Source organism: Orbicella faveolata, unplaced genomic scaffold (assembly GCF_042242905.1).
Source record: "Orbicella faveolata isolate gen_17 unplaced genomic scaffold, um_ofav_v1 contig_25, whole genome shotgun sequence".
NCBI lineage: Eukaryota > Metazoa > Cnidaria > Anthozoa > Scleractinia > Merulinidae > Orbicella > Orbicella faveolata.
In genome coordinates, this window is record NW_028301553.1 from 31,057,501 (window position 1) to 31,077,394 (window position 19,894).

At 39.3% G+C, this 19,894-nt stretch overlaps 3 protein-coding genes and 1 pseudogene across 4 annotated transcripts in view; all 4 read right to left on the reverse strand.

Moving 5' to 3' along the window:
- LOC149109862 (uncharacterized) overlaps positions 1-1,830 on the reverse strand; it is a 4,896-nt gene extending 3,066 nt beyond the window's left edge. The window contains exon 1 of the mRNA XM_089294753.1: positions 1-1,830. This exon is cut by the window's left edge and continues 3,066 nt beyond it. The gene's annotated coding sequence lies outside the window, so the exon portion shown is untranslated.
- A 1,228-nt stretch (positions 1,831-3,058) lies between these two features.
- On the reverse strand, positions 3,059-3,941 carry LOC149109863 (uncharacterized; annotated as a pseudogene).
- A 5,222-nt stretch (positions 3,942-9,163) lies between these two features.
- Positions 9,164-19,089, reverse strand: LOC149109864 (beta1,4-N-acetylgalactosaminyltransferase A-like). Its single transcript, XM_089294112.1, has 7 exons — positions 18,559-19,089; positions 16,622-16,752; positions 15,557-15,673; positions 14,822-15,009; positions 14,405-14,527; positions 13,662-13,766; positions 9,164-11,137 (listed from the first exon to the last, which is right to left on the reverse strand). Exons 1-7 carry the CDS (start codon positions 19,058-19,060, stop codon positions 10,987-10,989), a joined length of 1,317 nt encoding a protein of 438 aa, XP_089150238.1. The 5' UTR covers positions 19,061-19,089; the 3' UTR covers positions 9,164-10,986.
- On the reverse strand, positions 11,388-13,262 carry LOC149109865 (uncharacterized). 2 transcript variants are annotated; one of them, XM_089294114.1, is made up of 2 exons: positions 12,943-13,262; positions 11,388-12,623 (listed from the first exon to the last, which is right to left on the reverse strand). In XM_089294114.1, exons 1-2 carry the CDS (start codon positions 13,045-13,047, stop codon positions 11,595-11,597), a joined length of 1,134 nt encoding a protein of 377 aa, XP_089150240.1. In that variant the 5' UTR covers positions 13,048-13,262; the 3' UTR covers positions 11,388-11,594. The 2 variants fall into 2 exon arrangements, with proteins under 2 accessions (XP_089150240.1, XP_089150239.1); XM_089294113.1 differs by having other exon boundaries at positions 12,934-13,259.
- Positions 19,090-19,894: the final 805 nt, after the last annotated feature.

Below are 19,894 nucleotides of genomic sequence, written 5' to 3' on the forward strand. Positions count from 1 at the left end.
TGACCAGCAAAACACAGCCAACACACAAAACACCCACGAACCACAGGACACCACTACACCACAAGACACAGACGAACCATATGAGACCATTGGACACCAAAGTCGATTTGGTCACTGGCCTCACAAACAGCCTTAATACCAAAGAGATCAACCTCCTCTCGAAACGTCCTGAGTTTAGCCTTTCCCCCGGAGTGAACGCACACATTACATAGCATTCTACCGACTTGCGAACCAAATACGGTGGAAACAGTTCAGGGAGACAAACCCCAGAACCTCCAACATACCGACTTTCCTACCTATCCACAATCCAAGCACATCTGCAAACCGAATTCCACAGATGAGCTTGAATTCAAGCTCCGGAAAATCCATCAAGAACTCCATGCCACGCTCACAAAACCAGAGCCCCAAAGGAAATAATGGTCCAACATCAGCCACACAGACACTCAAACGGTTAAAGAACTCAAGAAGAAAGACCTCGTCTGCCTTCCCAGCGACAAAGGCACCGAATTCTGCATCATCCAAGAGAGCAGATACACACAAGTGGCACTAGATCACTTTAACGATTCCGACACCAACCAGAAGGTACCCCGCATGTCAGCCAAGACTGTACAGAACAAAGTCAACTGAGTGTGGAAAAGTATCTGCCTACACAACACTTCCCCTCAGTTTGTCCTAAAGAGTTTCATTTCCACAAACACCGACTTACCCAAATTCTATCATCTAATTAAAACGCACAAGACCGACCCGGACATCAAAATGAGACCAATCGTATCAAACATCAACGGTCCCACACAGCGCATCTCGATGGTTGCTTTCCAGAATCCTCGAGCCTACGCTCAAGAACATCCCAGCACATCTCTAAAACAGCCTCGAACTCATTAGACGCACATACAAGACGGAGACCTCAACAACAACAACAACTAGACACTACCATACCCGTGCAGCCTATCCAAGGAACCATTAGCAACACTGTCAACAGAATCCAGCACACAACACACCACCTTTCCAGACAGGACATCAATGATCTACTCAATGTGACGCTCCCCAATATGTACTTCACCTTTGAGGACCGCATATTCCGCCAAACCGAAGGCCTCCCTATTGGTCACAGCACATCAGGCATCTTAGTCATACTTTTCATGGATAAACTGGAAAGTATTGCCCTCTCTTCACACCGCCACATCAGCCCATACAAGACATATGTAGATGATATCTACCTCCAAACAACCAATGAGGAAAAGGCCGACGAAATCCATCGCGCCATGAACAACCTACTCCCTAGGCTGAAATTTGAGATCGAGAAACCCGCCTCCTCACCAGAAGGCCTCTCCCTGTCTCTCCTTGACTTCAAAGTTACACTCACGGAGAACAGCGCAAGCTCCTTTGAGTTCTGCAAAAAAACAGCGAAGAACCAGCTATTCGCGCACCATCAGTCAGCCCTACCTAGAAACTCGAAGATTAACATCATCCGTAATGAACGAAGACTATACAGCAGAGATGCTCTACCCAAACAACATCCAATAAACACAACCGCCCGTTTGACAACATCCATCGCCTCAACGAATATCCCGGACACATCATAGAGAAAACTAAACGCCATCACCAACTTGACCTCCAAACTGCAAACACAGGATGGTTGTAATTCCATTCAGTTCAGACCAACTAGATTACAAAATAATCCGAATCTTTCGCAAAGAAGGCCTCCCAGTACGTGTCGCTCACAAATCCTACACTCTGAGACAAGCCCTCTCTCACCATACCCAAAACACATGCACAAGAGCAAACTGCCCTATAGCAAACACCAACCTGTGCCTATGAAGAAATACGTGTACCAAGTCACCTGCAAGAGATGTAACAAATTTTACATCGTAAGCACCACACGATTTGTACATGATCGCATTAAAGAAACCTGAACATTACAACGTGTCAAGGGGCTACTAACACCCAAAACAGCCATGGTGTTGATGTCAAAATAATCGCACAAGAAAACGATCCTGTCAACTTGCGATTATTCGAGGAGTTCTACATCCGAGAGTGCAAGCCCGAACTTAATTCCCGTCAAGAATGCATCGAACTCAGAGACACTCTATTTTGAACTATTTTGAACTGCTTTATCACTCATACTCATTAACGATTGCCCAGTTTATCGTATATTATTTCAGAAAGAATGTATCGATCTCAGAGAACTTTTATTTTATTTTATTTCGTTTCATTTTATCTTGAACTGCTTTATTTGTAACCGCTTTATCATTTATACTCATTAGCTGTTGTCCGTATTATCGTATACTTCCATCACAATATATACATTCATTGTCCTTAAAATATTCTATCATTCGCGTCACCTACACCACTTTTATATCACACACTATGGAATATTTTCTTGTATTCCCTGATGATGCCGTAGAACGGCGAAAGCTTGGAATTAAAATACAATACAAAAGCTCAAAGCTTTAATTGAATTAATATATTTATGCTACTGAAGGACAACTTCAAACGTTTAGGAGAGACATTGTTTTACCAACGTTTTAAGCATCGAGAAGAGCGTCGAAAATACTCTGCTGCGTGACGTATTTTTGACGAACTGTGAGAGGCTTAAAATCAGTCGTAAAACACGGTCTCAAGAGCTTGATATATCTTCACAATGAAACCTAAAACTAAGGAGGGAACGGACAAAAGAAAATCTAAAATCTTGAACTAACTCAAATCGAATACTGTCAAACATGGGGCGTGTTGCCATCAGCCAAAACTGCGAATACGGGTATTTCCCTTGAAAGTTTCTGGAAAATCCGTAAAATGTGAAATCTTCGAAGTACGACCCATTCAACCGAAAATTCCGGGACGAAAATGGAATGGAATCGGAAATTCAAGGTAAGAAAATTTTAAAAAAATGGATGTACTTGTTTCCCGTGAATTAAAATGCTATATGATTTGTCAATGGAAATCAGTTCCAGAAATTCAAAGCGGATGTGTTAATGAAATGGAAAGTGCCCACCGGCGGTTTTGATCTCCTATGTTGAAAACGCAATGTTAGTAGTTGATGTTAGTTCGCAATGAGTCTGAGAAGTTTTTGTTAAGCGTTTCACTTCGACAAGGCATGGCGCTCAAAACGCGCGTAAGGCACTATGGGTTGATGACGTATGACATTCATACAATAGGTCAACGTATTGACGACGTAGTTATCCAAGTTCTGCTTAAAGTCTTCAAAAATCGAACGATTTCTGTAAACTGCGGGAGTTTCTTGTTTAATCGTTTCAGTGTAGTCTCGCCAGTATATCTGAATGTTCTCTAGTGACTTTGGATAAGAGCGATGCGTAGGATTGCCAGCAGTGACCGGCACAAACATCAGTGCTTGTCCACGGAATTTCAGTTCAACAGCAGAAAACAAGTACCTGTGTATCGACCACCAGCTTACTTTTTCGTATTGAACACGGTAAGGAAAAAGGTGTTGTATGGATTTATAATGGTGCGCGTTGAAAACACCATCAAACCATACTGCGGGTATCACTGGTGATTTTTTGGTAATCCCACCAACTACTTCTCTTCTTCCAAATGTCCACCAGGCACCGTGATGTACTCCATAGTTCAGAATTAACACCCACTACCGGCTCGTAATCTAGGAGCTATCGTTCTACCACCCTGAACGGTCTATGTTTCTTCATCTTTGGAGGAGTAAATTCGTTAAAAGTAAGAATTACATCTTCGTCTGAAAATATGTAGTAATGGTACCCTGGGGTTCTGGTTATTGCAGCAAAGTAAAGAACATTTCGTCCCGTTCCCCATCCAGTGTTCGGATCAAACAAATAGGTGATGTGTTATGAATTTTGATCCTGACACTTGTTTTGAAAACTTAACACTATAACGTCGCTGTTACATGTATCGGGATAGCCAATCTCAGAAGAACTAGCTAAGTTAAGAACAACAAGAATTTGATCGAAACGCATGCGCAGATTAGTTAGCGTCAAAGTCGACTATATGTTAGGTGAAAGATACAGTTCAAACAGGACTACACACGAATTTTAAGTGCTTTTCCTTGTGGTAGGACACAACATATCACACGGATGCGTTCTATCATTGCTAGTGTGATAAACTCCGTTCTCGAGTTCAGTTCCACGCTTCGTAGGGGATCGTAGCTATATTTCAGGTAACGTCAGTTCTCCCTTTTTTTAGTACAAAGAACGCTACTGTGAATGCTTATCGTCTGGAATGATTCAATAAATGTCGTCTGCTGTTTTATAGCTATTGTGTGTTTGCCAGGGTTCAAATAAAGAATGGAAACATATTGCTACCCCTTAGCAGCTTGTTTGTTTCTGCGTCTCTGAAAGAGAGCCAAACGTTCGTATTTAACCGAAACTTTCCCGCGTTAGTTATATGTAAAACTTGTAAATTTGGGACAAAAGAAACTTCGTTATTATTGCCGCAGACTCCGTGGCGCTTAATGAAACTGCCAATTAATTTTATTAGGCCATGAGGTGACTAGTTTCGGTCAAGTAATTGAAACACTCCTCAGTTGTATTACTCGATAGCATTGTGTATTAACTATAGTTTGACGTGGTTTTATTCTTAACACCAAAGATGGCAACAGAATAAGAACGCTCAATTCCGTGCCTCGACGTGATTATTTGATAATTAGATTAGTTCTTCTTTATGGGTGAAATGAAAATTTGCGTTCCTTTTCGACGTTTCAGTAGATATTTAACTTTTATATTCCATTTAACTCCAGAAGTGAGTAAAAAAAATACACATCTTTCTTATATTTTCGAGGAAACAAAGGTATCTTGTTATACCTCCCATCTCAAATACGTTTTCCGATAGGAGGAGAACGTGTCAGGTGTCTAGGGTCAAAACTCACTAACTCTCTAGGGAAACAACAACTTGAATTTTTGACTCGCACGTGGTCAGGCCGTGCTCTTTGAAACCACGGCAAATTTTGGGCCGTCGATAAAACCAGGAACATGGAACATTCCGGAACATCCCGGAACATCGAATAATTATCATAATTACGCGAAAAATATGTAGCATAAAATTTTAAAAAGTCAAATCAAACAAAAATAAACTGGTATCAGCTCGGAAAATAGAAACAAAACAAAAACATAAAAAAGGGAAAAAAGAAAGAAAAATGAAAGTGACTGCAATGAGTGAAGGCTAGCAACTAAGAAGAGTAATCAATTCCTTCCAGTCGTTCGCCATCAGTTTAATCACGTGACTGTCCTTTATTCCCAGATTTCGTTTTTCACAGAAAGGTAGTGGCGTTCGAATTCCTTAATCAGACCTAAAAGTATGGGTACACGAGTGTGATTTCTTTATTCAATTCATTACGTCAATACAAAGATATGCGTATACACGATTTCTCATGAAAAAATAGTTTCTCCATGAGATAGAAATAGAAACTCTTCGGCATCGAGTTTCTTGTCTAAACTAGTTCGGACTGCTCGACCTCTGATGACAGTGTAAACAAATACAAACACAAAATTTAAAAACATTTGGCGACGCGCGCGCTGTCTTGCGGGGTCGCTGGTCAAAACTTTAAATTCTCTAGAAATATTTGTTACAAGTGTTGGCGATCTGAAATTGTCGCCAACAGTTGAAATGCATCTCCTGGAAAATGTTTGTTCAGTACAAGTTAATACTTAATTAATTAAAAATACGTTTACCGGAGACTATAATCTATTCATCGCCGGTTCAACTTCACGTGCAGATCGTTATCTGACTTTCGATCAAACTTAGTTTTCTGTCGAGCCATTCGAACACCACCAAAGTACACCGGACATGCGAAAACCGCGCGTGAACGCGCTGCTCTATAAATCTTTGATTACCACTAGTTTATTAATAATAACTTGCTTGTTACTCGGGCTTCCGGAAAGGCCGAGTCTGCACTTAGTGGGTCATAGTGCCAGGCGTTCCCAGCGGAGCGGCGCGAAAACTGGGGATGATAAATAGCAACATGAAGATGGAATAGGGACAAAACTGTGAATACTGACTTAACAAGCGACTGTATGATGCACGGACAAACACCTCAGATGTTGAAGAAATCAGGGATCCAAAAAGGAGACGCAATGAATTACCTGGCATTCATCGTCAGAATAGTCCATGTTTGTGTTGAAAAACAGATTGCTGAAAAGCGACGTGACGCAATTGGCGGGAAAGAAGAGGAGCCTGCACCCATTGTGGTCAGCTGAATGAATACCCAACGCTCCCTACCCCTCTGCTACCGACTCCCCTATCCCCAATAATATCTTCTCATATTTCAAGCTGATACCAGTTTATTTTTGTTTATGTTAGTTTTAAAAATTTAATTTTACATATTTTTCGCATAATTATGATAATTATTCGATGTTCCGGGATGTTCCGGAATGTTCCATGTTCCTGGTTTTATCGACGGCCGCAAATTTGTGAGCCGGCCGGCGTCAAGCCAACGATTTCTTCGCAGTTTTTTTTTTCTATTTCTGAGTTGGGAGGGATAACAAAAGTATCAAGTTACAAACGTTGGCGTGAAAAGCAAAATTGTCACATTTGCTACTTCTGCATATTGATTGAATTTAAAATGAACGAAACTCGACGTAAATTACCACAATAAAATTTAAAACCGAGTTGACAAACGGTAATTGTATGTTATTTTGGGGCCTTGAAAGAAAATACAAACATTAAACATACACACTGCTAAAATTTTGTCTTATCAAGTTTTTGTCTGCTCATATTCTGCAAAGAGGAAAAGGCCTAGTTGACTACCAAAGGAGAGAACGGCAGGGGTGAGGACCTGTCTGACTACTGTATCAGAGCCGTAAATTGCACTATCACACTATCTGAGATTGTATCACTAGTTTACCTTTCTTAGCAGTTGGCAAGCAATCGAGACCCAAGAAAGCTTTGTGAAAAAATCGAGACTACGAGACGTACATATATTCGCTAACAAAACGAAACTGCCAGACCCGTGAAGTTCGACGAAAACTTTTGCGAGAGCTATGATTTTTGAAAAACGATGCGATAGCCCTCGCATGTTCATACAGATGTCAACTGATAATCACCAAGAAATCTTTAAATATTGGTTAGCATGTTGAAAACATCATGCGAAAAATTCTGGAGGCCACACTTGAACATTGCAACTCTTTACCTACGTAAAGACTTAGACATGTTACGGAAACAGCCGGTTAAACAGAACGCGGGGTTAACTTTCATGCGTGCTTTGTATTCCATCTATAGAGAAAGTCTTCTACCATACTCGAAACATGTCCTACCAATTAAGTTATCAGAACTTCAACAATCCTTACCTTTTCTGTAATTTGCCTGTCTCCCTCCAATCCCCATGTTGTAAGACGTGTAAATGAACAAGATGACGAGAGTGAGAGTAAAGAGCAAACCTACGAGTTTGCCTCGCGTTAAAAAAAGGCATTACGGATACCGTTTGGCTTATAAAAGTCGCTTCAGCACGCACGTCTAAACTAAAGCAAACTCGAAATATTTGAATTTCAATTCGAAAATATTGCGCGACCGTAGGGCATGCAATATTCGCATAACCGTGACAGCGGGGTGGAAAATAAATCATGCTTTCAAAACTGTCCTACTAATCAATTTAGACAAAAACCCGTTTGAAATTGCCTTAGCTGTTTCCAATGGGGGATGGTTACCCATGGAGGTAAGCCAGATAGATCTTAAACAACAGAATTTATTCGAATTTCGGGCTGGTAATATTATTGCAATATCTCATTGTCAAGTTCGGAAGCAATTTAAAATTACTCTATTCAGAATTAACAGCAAAATAAACTCTTAGTCTCGTACGCCTATATAGGTCACTAGAAGAAAAAGAAAATAGATAAAAAACCTTCATAATGGATTCAAAGTGTGATTGCGTCCAAGTGAACAAATAATTTGGACAGTTCCCTCGGAAAATAATTTGAAGATTGGATTTCAAAAATTCTTCTGTCCGCTAAATTTAACACGGACTACGGTTTCGTCCAATTTTGCGTGCGTTCTCCCCGAAATGTTTCTTATCCAAACGTTTTTCAAATTGGACAGTATAAAGTTATATTAGATACACATTATTGAAGAAACGTTGTCGATGGAAAGGTATAAACCACAAATGATTCGACACTGTTTTTCTAAGAAACTTGAGAACTAAAGGTCTGTGAAAGCGGGAAATGTTTGGCGACCAAACATCATCAAACATTGTTTGGTGACCAAACATGATGATGTTGAGGTGAGTGGCGAAACGGTTAAGACATGTTTGATCAAACACAGATCAAACTCCACAAGCAAAGAACTATAGGCCACAAATTACCCAGCACTCACTTCGCAGGTTGCGATTCAAAGGTTCAAATTAAAGAAGTGTACAGCGGCTAAAATCCTTCTTGAAATATTAGAGGAGGATGGAAAAAGAGAAAATAGAGAGGGAACATACATACATAAACTTTACTTCTATTCGGATATTTAAATAGCGCTGTTGTCCTAGTGTCTCCGAAAAACACTTAATCATAAAGAAGGGAAGACCAGAGGCTGGATAAGGAGAAGAGAAGAGAAAGGATACTTCAATAACATCGTACAGGAACTGATGATCGAAGATACTCCAGGCTACCGCGAAATGATACGAATGACTCATGACGATTTTCTCGAGATACTGAGGCTTATTAAACCTGACATAACTGCTCGTCAGGTAACTGGTGGTCACAAGACTTTAAGTGCTGCTGAGCAAATGACAATGACAATACGATTTCTTGCCACTGGCGAGACTTACAGATCCTTGAGCTTCCAGTTCCGAATCTCGAATTGCGCAATTTCTTACTTTGTCAACGAGGTGTGTCAGGCCATAGAGAAGAATCTTACGAATCGTATCCTTTATCTCGCTTATATATTATCTTTTAAGTGATATTACTTTGAAAATACAACCCATAGGCATGCATTTTGTTCCAATAGATCAATCCAAAGATCGATCCGCGGGCATACGTGGCACGCTGAAGACATACTTTCAAGACGTCTATGGGATGTATGGCTTTATTACTACCTTGGTTATGGTATAATTGAAGAAACTGCAGGTTTGCTAGAAATGTCCGAGTAAATACGTATGCACGAGTAAAGTGAGGTAACGGCTAAGACCGGCCGGAGTTGCTTCTCACTGCTTGGAAATATCTAGAGGCTCTTAGCGTTCAAATTGTACGCGTGTGAACGTCAATCATTTATGAAAAGGATTCATAATTTTATTTCATTGTAACATCATGGAAAATCCATGGATTCCAAAGATCAGTGGCTCTGAAGTTAAGATAAACGCTTGAATAACGCTACAGAGGTTACAGAACTTAACTTAACGAGCTACTTTTAGATATTTAAATAAAAATACTTTAAATAAGTTTTAATAGTAAAAGCCCATAACAGCCATTGCGTAACAATGTGTACAAGTTTATTTACAAAGTATCACCTTACCTTACCTTACCTTACCTTACCTTACCTTACCTTAAAAAGAATTAAAAGAGCGAACGAATGTGAACTTGAGTGCATCCTATTTCTCGCCAAAGAATAGATCGTTTTCACTGTCACACAATAAAGGAAGTAAATCGAAAACCATTCGCTGGATTAAGTCAAGAAATTGTAATGTTACAGGAAATGAATAAAGAAGACGCCTCTACAAGCTTAGGGTGTCTGCGTTTTCCCAAACTTCAGATATTCGTTGAAATATTTTGCACAAATTTACAGAGCCCAATATGCACCGCCATATTGGTGTAGCTTGATAAACCAATATGGCGGCCGGAAAATAGTGGAAATTACTTTGCTCAGAGAATGGCGACTGATTATCTGTACTGAACAAACAAACATTTAAATAAGCACTTTTCCTAACACTTAAACTTCTAGAAGGGATAAAAACCACGACATAAGAACATATATTCTTTCACAAATTACGCGATCGTAGCTTTATCTCACACACTACTCTGAATAACTCCAAAAAACTCTGAAATTCAAAATGCGTTGGTTTCCAAACGAAGCACGCTATTGAGCTGAAAAGTTGTAAACAAATATAAATTTAGCAGCCCTGATTTATGCCTGAGAGGATGAAAACTTTGGTGGCTCTTTCGTTTTGGATTTTTGAACGTGATGATGTCACGCGAAAACGATCTATCGTCGCAACCACAGTATAACGCCAAGTTTCACTCATTCCCAGTCCTGACCCGATTCAATCATCAAAATATATTGTGCCCCTCCCCAGACTCCAAGAGCGATTTATATTTCCGGACGAGGTTAAAAGCTTTCTCTCTTCGCTTAACTGTCCTGAAATTTTGTTTTTTCTGTCCTGAAAATTTCCTGGAACCAAAACAAAAAACAGAGCTTCTTGAAGGTAGTTCCAAGAGGTATTGCTCTTGGTGAGGCTTTCCAGTGAAGTGAAGCGGAAATTACAATTAATCCTCTACCATTTTACCTAAATTTCTAGAATGTTTAACTAAATTAAAACCAGCCCTGTGCCTAGTTGTTCAAAAGGTAGGTAATGCTATCCACCAGATAAATAAGTCAACTGCTCTACACTTGGGGATCGGGCCTTTGTTCATGCTGCACCTGTTTTATGGAACTCGCTGCCATGAACTATAAGAACAAGTAGCAGCCTCGCCATTTTCAAAAAGCAACTGAAAACATTTCTTTTTAAGAAAGCTTTTGACTTGTGGAAATAGTTTTAAAGTTTAGCATAGTTGTTGTAACAGTTTTAAAGTTTAGTGATTTCCATTTATTCATTTATTTTAACTTAATGTAAAGCGCTTTTGAGTATGTTTGTATAGTTCTAGCGCTATACAAGTCTATTATTATTATTATTATTATTATTATTATTAAATCACTATCCAATAGATAAGTCTTCCCAAATCAAACCACACTATTCGCTGCATAGTAATTTATGGAGTGGATAGTGTTATCCACTTTTCGCACAACTCAGGCCAATGATTGGACGATCAAATCCAGTGCAGAAGACTTGAAATGCTCTCCTCGCATGATGTCGACTGTTGATGTGGGGAAAGGCGTTCATGTTGTTGTTGTAATTTTCATGGCGTCTTTCACATCGACTGACACCAGAGTATAAAGAGGGTACTCTGTTACACGCTGCACTGTGTACTTGAGGGAATTCAGACCGTCCGTACTCATTCGCTTGACAGAAGTTTTAAGGCTAGCAAGGCTGTAGGTGGATTGAAAAGAAATATATCTGTTAAGATGGCCTGGGACGGGATGAAGTGGAATGGGACGGGACGGAACGGGATGGAATGGGATAGAATTAAACGGGACGGATGGGACGCGATGAGATGGGTTGAATGAATAAATGAATGAATGAATGAATGAATGACTATATGCGTGTCAATGGTATTTAGCGTTAAAAAAGCTAATTGGGACACTATTTACACATTAAAATATATCTTAGCTACATAAAGTTAAAATTATTTACAATTTAATTCGAGCAAACCTTAAGTTGGTCTTACACAAATATCTCTCCCAAAAAAAACATTTTTCGAAACATAAAAATTCTCTGACCATTCTCCGACCTTTTGCAAAACGTATTTTGAAATGATTTTCCTCTAATTGCTCCTTGATTTGCGTTTAAATTATAATTTAACAGTAAACAACCCTAATATACTACACTAGTTATGCCTCTCTTGAGCTTGCTCGTCGCAACTTCTTTGGATTTCTTTACGTAGAGCCTTGCCTTTAGATTGCTTTGCTTTAATTTTAAAGTCTTGTATGATGTCCTTGGCTAAAGAGAACGAGCGAACCCTAAGGTACAAATTTACAATACTGTGTAGGACATCTTTGCTAACATTCTTAGTGGGAACCAGTTCAGCATCTGAAACCATAGTTTGGTAGTTCGATACCACATCACTATCAGTGACTGACTTCTGAGCTATTCCAGCAATGTCCACTCGTTGCAATCTACCAGCAACTTTCAAAGTTGACTGTCTGAAATAATGTTCAGTCCTAGAAAATATGAATTGTGCAGACTCTGTTATAGGCCAGAGACCACCGCGGTCCAAACTGGAAACCAGCCTTTGTGAGTCAGAGCCATACTCCAATTTCCCAGCTTTGAGGATAGCCATTGCCTGCTGGCTTTCATTTGAAAACTTTCTTGCACACTTTTTGTGAAGATTGTGCAATACATACCCACCCAAATACTGCAGCCCAGCCTTCTCTTTCTCTGATAAGACAGTTTTGGATGGAACAACACTGTTGTCAGGAGATGACTTCATATGCTTGCAATGTGCGAGCATACTATCAGCCACTCTAATTGCTAGCAATGTAGCTGCATTTCGGGATAACCCTCTAAAAAAGCTTGTAGATTTCAGTGGAATCTGGGCATAATATTTCTCATAACACTTTTCTCTGTCTCCATTCTTTAAGTGTCCATCAAACAGTATTTTAAACACGGAAAATTCCTCAGTTTCAGTAAGCTCTCCGTACTCATAGTGCTTTAATTCGTCTCGTAAGTCAGGGTGGAAGACTTTGTTTTCTTTAACCTTTTTCACAGCAGCATTCACAATCTCAGCAAGAACCACTGGCGTTAAAGGCAATTGTTGTTGTTGATCGTTGTGTTTAGTAGTTCTGTGCCTACGGTAGCCTCCACTAGACTTGTATTTTTTCCCGCAGTCGCTGCATACAATGACTGTCGATTGAATCTACAGTGGACACGGAAACACAAATAAATAAGGATACGGATCCATAAAGTGTTTTGATAAGGTGAAGCATTTGGATAGTAAATCAAGACAACTATCACATGCTTTGCTTAAAACGCTGTAATTTAGAGCAAAGTTTCACAATAATGCCTGTACATAAGCTAGCATAAGTTGTTTTTATTCCTTTTCATTGCAGAAACACTTACCGATTATCTTGAACAGACAAACTAGAGGTTGTTTACATAGCAAACGAGCTCGCGTTCCACTCCAGCCGAAACAAAAGCAGAGATTTTCTGGATTATTTTGTACTTACATCACTTACTGAGCTTTCAAACTGCTTCTCCAAGTCTTCATCGCCTTCTAGGATATCCAAAATGGCTTCGAAATCTTCCCCGAAGAGGTAGAGATCGTTCATACTGTCCGCCATCTTGTTTGAGTGTGCAGGGTCAGTATCACGTGACGGGTCAGTTCAACATTAGAGAGCCGCTATTGTCTTGGTCCTTTGAAGTTCGCCGAGTGTCCTAACCAGTCTCCTCTACTAACTGTGGTTTAAATTACGAAATCTGCACACTGGTAGCTATACTTTAACATAGCAACGCCCCTAGCAACGGATGTTTACAGTCCAAAAGTACTTATAAAATGGATTCAATTTAGTACATTTGAATTATACTTGACAGGAATTCTTTAAAGATTTGTACTTATGCGAATTTCTCTATCACTATGGTCTGCGATGGTAAAGGATGGAATTAGATGGGATGGGAGAAGACGTGACGGGGAGGGGCGGGACGGGATGGGATGGGATAGAATGGGACAGAATAGAATGGGATAGGATGTGATGTGATGGGATGGCATGGGATAGGATAGGATAGGAAGTAAAGGTATAAGACAGAAGAAAATGGGATGAAATAAATCGACAAATGTGAAAGCTTACAGTTTGAAAGGTAAAACCATTCTACTTTCCTTCAAATGTCGTTTGTATTGAATACGACTCAGGATGAAGATATATCTCTCAATGTAAGAGGCATAGATAACTGTACATACCGATTTGGATTGGCCCCAGTGCTGCGGAAGTGAAAGGTTTTCAACATTTTGTACCTGCCAGCTTGCATGGATGGTCGCATAAGCTTGAGCTCCTTGGCAGTAATTCTGGTAAACGAAACATGTGTGGTTAGAAACCTTGTTATTCATCAACTTGCAGTTGATCAAGATAAATTACATTAGCTACTGTAGCGATTTTGTGAAGCTGAAGTTTCGATCGTAAGCTCTTCGTCGCTGAAAACAATGCATGGAAAAGCCGGATTTTTGCGAAAACGGTCAAAAAGAGAAAAAGAATATTAAATGAATTTCACAATCGAGTTGTTATAGGAAGTTGAAAATCGTTTGCTTGGGCCCCGTCCACGCTTCGCCGGAGAGATTTGAAATCGCAGCTTTCACGAAAAAAGAGCTTTTCGAAAGCGTTCTTCAACCGGAGAAATTTGAAAGCCCCAGCTTTGCGATTTTAGTGTGGTGGGAAAACATTTCGAAACCGGAGCTTTTCAAAAACGATGACGTCCTGATAATCATGTGATTTTAAAACCCTAATCCTTCAGGGCGCACTCAACCTATTCTGCCGTCGTTGATCGTTGCGTGTAGTGTTTGGATGGGAAATTAATCCGTTTTCGGATTGAGAAAACGCCGTTTTCGAATTTCTCCGCCGTAGTGTTGACGGGGCCTTGTACCCTCCTCTCATGTGTAAGACAGCAAGCGACCTCACTGATTTGTTTATTAAAATACACTGATTATACCTTTTATAAAGGTCGTCATCTTCTCCTCCCCAGCCCCAAAACTCGTTTGAAAAGCCATTGATAAGTTCAAAGTGTTCCCTCGTAAAAGAACCAGCTCCTCCAAAAAGACGTTGATATGGCAGACTGGAAAAAACAGACAATCAGCTCATAAATGAGCAAACTATTGACTTTCACTCAGAAACTTCATGGCCAGAGTCAGCAGACATTACTATTTTTGTTAATACTGGAGGAAATTACTGAGTTGTTTAGGAGAATCCGTGTTCATCTTCCACTGAATGTGACCTTGTGTATCTTGTGGTTGTCACTCGCAAGTTTTTCTTGAGTGGGGCAGGGATGGGGGGAAATTATCTTAAACTTAAATCCAGTCTCGCTCTCCCCAAAGTAATGAGTTTAAAATTGATTCAGTCAAGCACTTACTGGTAATTAAATTTATCGACAGCTACTGACAAGTGTCTGGGAGATGAGGGACAGGTGTATTCATTACGATCATCCTCTGGTATTAAGTCAACATCGTGAAATACAAAGCAGTCGTATTGGTCAAACTTCATTGATTCGTTAAAGCCAATGTTGAACAGTAATGCACGGTTAAACGGTGTATTTCCCGCCTGGTGATGAAATTATTCATGTTAGCCAATGTTTTCATTCATATTGTAGGTGACAGAATACCAACAGGCCTTCTATTTCTCAATCCTTCGAGTCGGAGCTTGCATGACGCAAGAACAATATTCCATAAAAAAATTCATCATCCATTTTGGGCAAAAGCCCAAGCCAGAGTTAAATATTTATTAATATGTTCATTTTTTTAGTTTGCTTTCGAAACATTTAAACGGAAATTGTCCGCCAGAGATGCATGATTGATTATGTAAGAAATAAGATTTCTACTTAACAAGAAATTGTTTTTTTATTATGCAATGTTAGCTCTCTTCTAGAACAAATCATTGTACTTTATATCTCACAGATGGATCAGACCTTTCCAATACTTTTTTTTCACAATTTGTCGCATCGAATTTTTTCAATATCTTACATTCAACCCACAAAAAGTCCGCCCCCGATTCCAGTTCTTATATTTGGAAAAGAGACATTTCCAAATAGATCACAATTATTACTCCTGGTATAGCTAATGACAATTTTAGTTATTCTACGTAAACTTACCTGTTCTACTACAAAGATTCTGTAGTCGACATTCTGTCTCTTCAAGAAAGGGTGCATTTGTCGAACAAATATTGATAGCTGTTCATAACGATTACGGTATGGAATTATTAAGGCCATCTGTGGAGAAAGTATCTCTTCGTTAACAAAGGACAAATAGAAAACCTAACTATGTCGGTTTTACCAACCGACACCTGTACTAACGCGTTATCGAACACACAAGCTCCAGATCTTCGATTGGCAAACATATGAAACAACATGGAGTCGAGAAATCAACTATCGCGGACAATTTTTCGGTCCTCAAAAAGTGCCGGAATAAACTACACTACTTTTTGTTGTCTAATCACTCTGCAGTGAAACGAAAACAAAATAATTTCTAACTTAGTATAAGTAAGAAAACATCAGCCATATAGGAGGGTGCATCTCGTTTATTGATCAGACATAAATTGCCCTAGGATAGTTATTAACACAATAAACGTAATAAACAAAAACACGGAAATTTACTAAAAAAAAAAATTTCCAAAATGAACAGATCAAAAGCGGAGATGCCGTCAAAGTGACAACTCCTAACGGACAAACTCCTTAAATATTAAATTCTTAGCCGAGCATAATTACGTAACCTGCAAACCAACGAATCTACATACCAGCACAAAACTATCTTAGAATAACAACGTGAAAAATTATATATTTACGAAAAGTTGTTTTTTCTCAAAATCTCAAACAACTTTGACATTCAACGATTTTTATTCTTGATAATGATGTTGGATACATCGAAACGTCGAATAACGTTACCCCTGACATTTCTTCTTAAATTACAAAAACAGGAAAAATATTTAAGATACACTGTAGTATGCACGCTCTAATTGGTCAATAGCTGCGTTAAGGTACGGCTATGTCAACACGGAAAAAGTCGTCTATTGCTTAAATGATGCACGCTGATATCACTAATATCACCCTTAATCTCTGCAAAGATATACTTTACATACAGCAGAATCCAAACATCCTTTAAAAATTCAAATTTATAGTTAAGCTGATCAAAAAATGAAGAAATTTGGATAGATACCTCACCTTGACTCTGGCTTTGCATTCAGTAGGTTTCCAACATCCGCCATTACTGACCCAGCCGCCATGCGCAATAGCCATTTCCTTCTCTACTTCTTCCATTCTAGGAATCGACTCGTTGACATATACATGGCCCACTGAAATATAATCAATTGGATATATTTTGAGCTTATAATATAAAAGTGTAAGTTATGTTATATTTTTTCTCAATTATGGACTAAAAGATTGTTATTAGTATCGGCGAAAAACGGCTCTTTGAGCCGCTCTTGTATAACAAAATATGTTAGGTTTAGAAACATCAAATTTCCGCGGGCAACTATCAGGCTGCTCCAAGATAAACACTCTATTGTCATTATTTCTCACCACCAAATTTTCGTCCGCGATCCAGTTCAAAAATCATATTGAATTATTTTTAACTTTTTTAGAGGAAAGGCGTGAAAGCCAAACGTAAAATTTGAAAGTGTAAAAGAAACAAGACAGATTGTTTTTGCTATAAGCCTGCTTTTTTACAGAAAAATTTTTATGGACGAGTGCTATCCATCCGGGTATTTTCCTCCGACAAAACAATAGAGTGTTTCTTCTGAGGAAATATCGGCTGATAGTTGCTCCGCGGAAATTTGATGTTGAAGCAAATATTTAATGCATTCTTTCGTCTTTATTGCTAGTGGTGAACTATAATGGCTGATAGTGTACAATGGTCTAACCAAACAGATTGCAGCATTTGCATTAGTATAACAGAAGAATTTTACTACTGGCTGATAGTGTACGATAGCTTAGCCAATCAGATTGCCGCCTTAGCGTTACCATACTGGTAGAATTCAACTAACGTATCTTATAAATCACCTGAATGATTATAGGGATATCAGTGTACTAGACAGAGACAACGTTTGACCATGTCTGCGGGCAAATTAGTATGTACAGCTGTATTTGCCCTCTGAGCATCCCACAATAGCTTTTTGAAACAATAGAATTCAAAATGGCCGCCGTATCGCCGTAAAGATCCATTGTACTGTTTGAATGAGGGATTTTGAGACAACAGTGTTACGCATCACTGATGCATATTAACCGTTCATTGAAATGTTTGCTGAAGAATACTGAAATTTCAGCCCAGTTAACCTTTCGGTTGCTTTCTTCAAGTTAGATAAAATGTAAAACTCTGAATTATGCTTTAAATGCAATAATACGCTCAAAATGATATATATATATATATATATATATATATATATATATATATATATATATATATATATATATATATATATATTTAATGTCATCGTTCCGAGCGAAAGTAAGTTAACCGTGGCGAGCTGCAATTGAACCAGAGCTTTTAATCAAATACAAACAACTCGTGATGGCGTTGATGGGGCAACACTGCCTTGCGTTTGGTTAGCCCATGCGACTTCCGGCGATAGCGTGACAAAACAACCTCAAAGAAAGTGAAGAATGATCATCGCAGTTAATTTTCCAATTTAAGATATTGGAAAGAAGAAGCCTGAAAAAATCAGGGCTTCAACGGGATTCGAACTCGTGACCTCCGCGATACCGGTGCGATGCTCTACCAACTGAGCTATGAAGCCACACATTGGTCTTTGACCTCGCTCCCAATGTGTGGCTTCATAGCTTTCGCTCAGAACTTTCGCTCCGAAAATCCCGGTGCAAACTTTTGCATATTTAATTTTGTAAGTGAAAATGTCGTGCGCGTGTAAATGGTCCTGAGTCATGTCGTAGGACTGTCGTAAGATTGTCTTACGCGACAAAGTCGTACCGTGCATGTAAATCGGCCCTTAGAATAGTTTTTATCTTATTTGCATCTGAATTAGTTTGTGTAGATTAATTCATCGACAGAACGCAGTCCATTTTGGTCCGAACGAGGCGGCTGAAAGCAGCTAATAAAGTGAACTTTAAAGTAAACTAGAATATAATGTTGAGAAATCGGGACTCACCTAACGTCGAAGGACTTTTAGGACATAAGTTCTCTTCAAGATCTTGTACTGTTTTGCTTCCATCGCTCGTTACTCCAGCCTTCGCTTCACCTATATTTGAGCTGTTTTGTTTGAGGTTATCGTGAATTGCTACTGATCCATCGGCTGAATGATTAGTTAAACTGCTGTTGGAGGTTCTATTTCTGTTATTGTTATTATCAATCGTCAACACCGTCGTTTTGATCTTCTGGTCGGAGTGCTTTGAGCTTGAGCTCTCTTGAAGCAAATAAACTTTGTCGCTCGCTTGTATCGAAGAATTTGTTCGCGACGTATTCGTTGACGTTACGTCAGATCCAACAAAATCGTTTTCAATCTTCAAGTTCAGCGTTCCCAGATACTTAATCTCCAGTCTCGGAGTATATGAATATCTCAGAGAGTAGTAAAACATCGCAATGATAGCTAACACCGCGATGAAAAATGTACAAAGTATGAACGTTTTTAGCCTGCTTATAAAACTGACCATTCCTCCGTCCACTGATGCCTCCCTCGTATAAGCGCCCTCGTCTTCTAATAAATTTCAAATAAGCGACCCGGCCGCTAATTCGAGAATTTACGGTATGCACTACTCGATAGATTTGAAATTCTGTCGCCGGGTTGCTAATGCTGTGTTTAGACTTGAACGGTTTACCGAGGTACCAGAGTTTACTTACCTAGGTAAACATTTTCCTTGTGTAAACGCCAACTGATACTTTGGTAAATGCCGCAAAAGACAAAAGAAATTTAACCAAGGTAAAAGTTGTAATTACCCTGTGATCAGGCATGGTTACAGTTGGTAACCAAGGTCAAGATGACAGATATATCCGCTTGTGGCGGCGTAATATATCACTTCCCGCGGTGAGCAGATTGTGCAATTGCCGACAAAGCAAAGCGTTTCTTTTCCAGTTTTGACTAGGTTACCATGGCAGATAACGTGGAAAGATTGGATCGATCTTCTTACGGCGAACAATCCGTCACGTAAAAGAAAGCATTGTATTTTTCATTCTCAGTATTATTTACAACTTTCTCTAGACAAAGTTCGGTCCTTTGTTGTGTAATTATTGTCGATATATTTTCCCACCAGGGAGGATGCTGCATATACAACGTATCCACGTTTCTACGCATATGACCATGCATACTCTGGGTATGATAAAGCAGTTGAATTTTCGCCGCAATATTATGGAATGAGGTCCTCGCCTATGAAAATGATGGCACCTCAATTTGCTCCTGTTCCGCTGCGGTGGGATCCCCGTCCAAGTTCGAATTTCATGACGTTGATAATGTAGCGCGCGCGACTGTTGAAAGATCAACTTGAGTTATT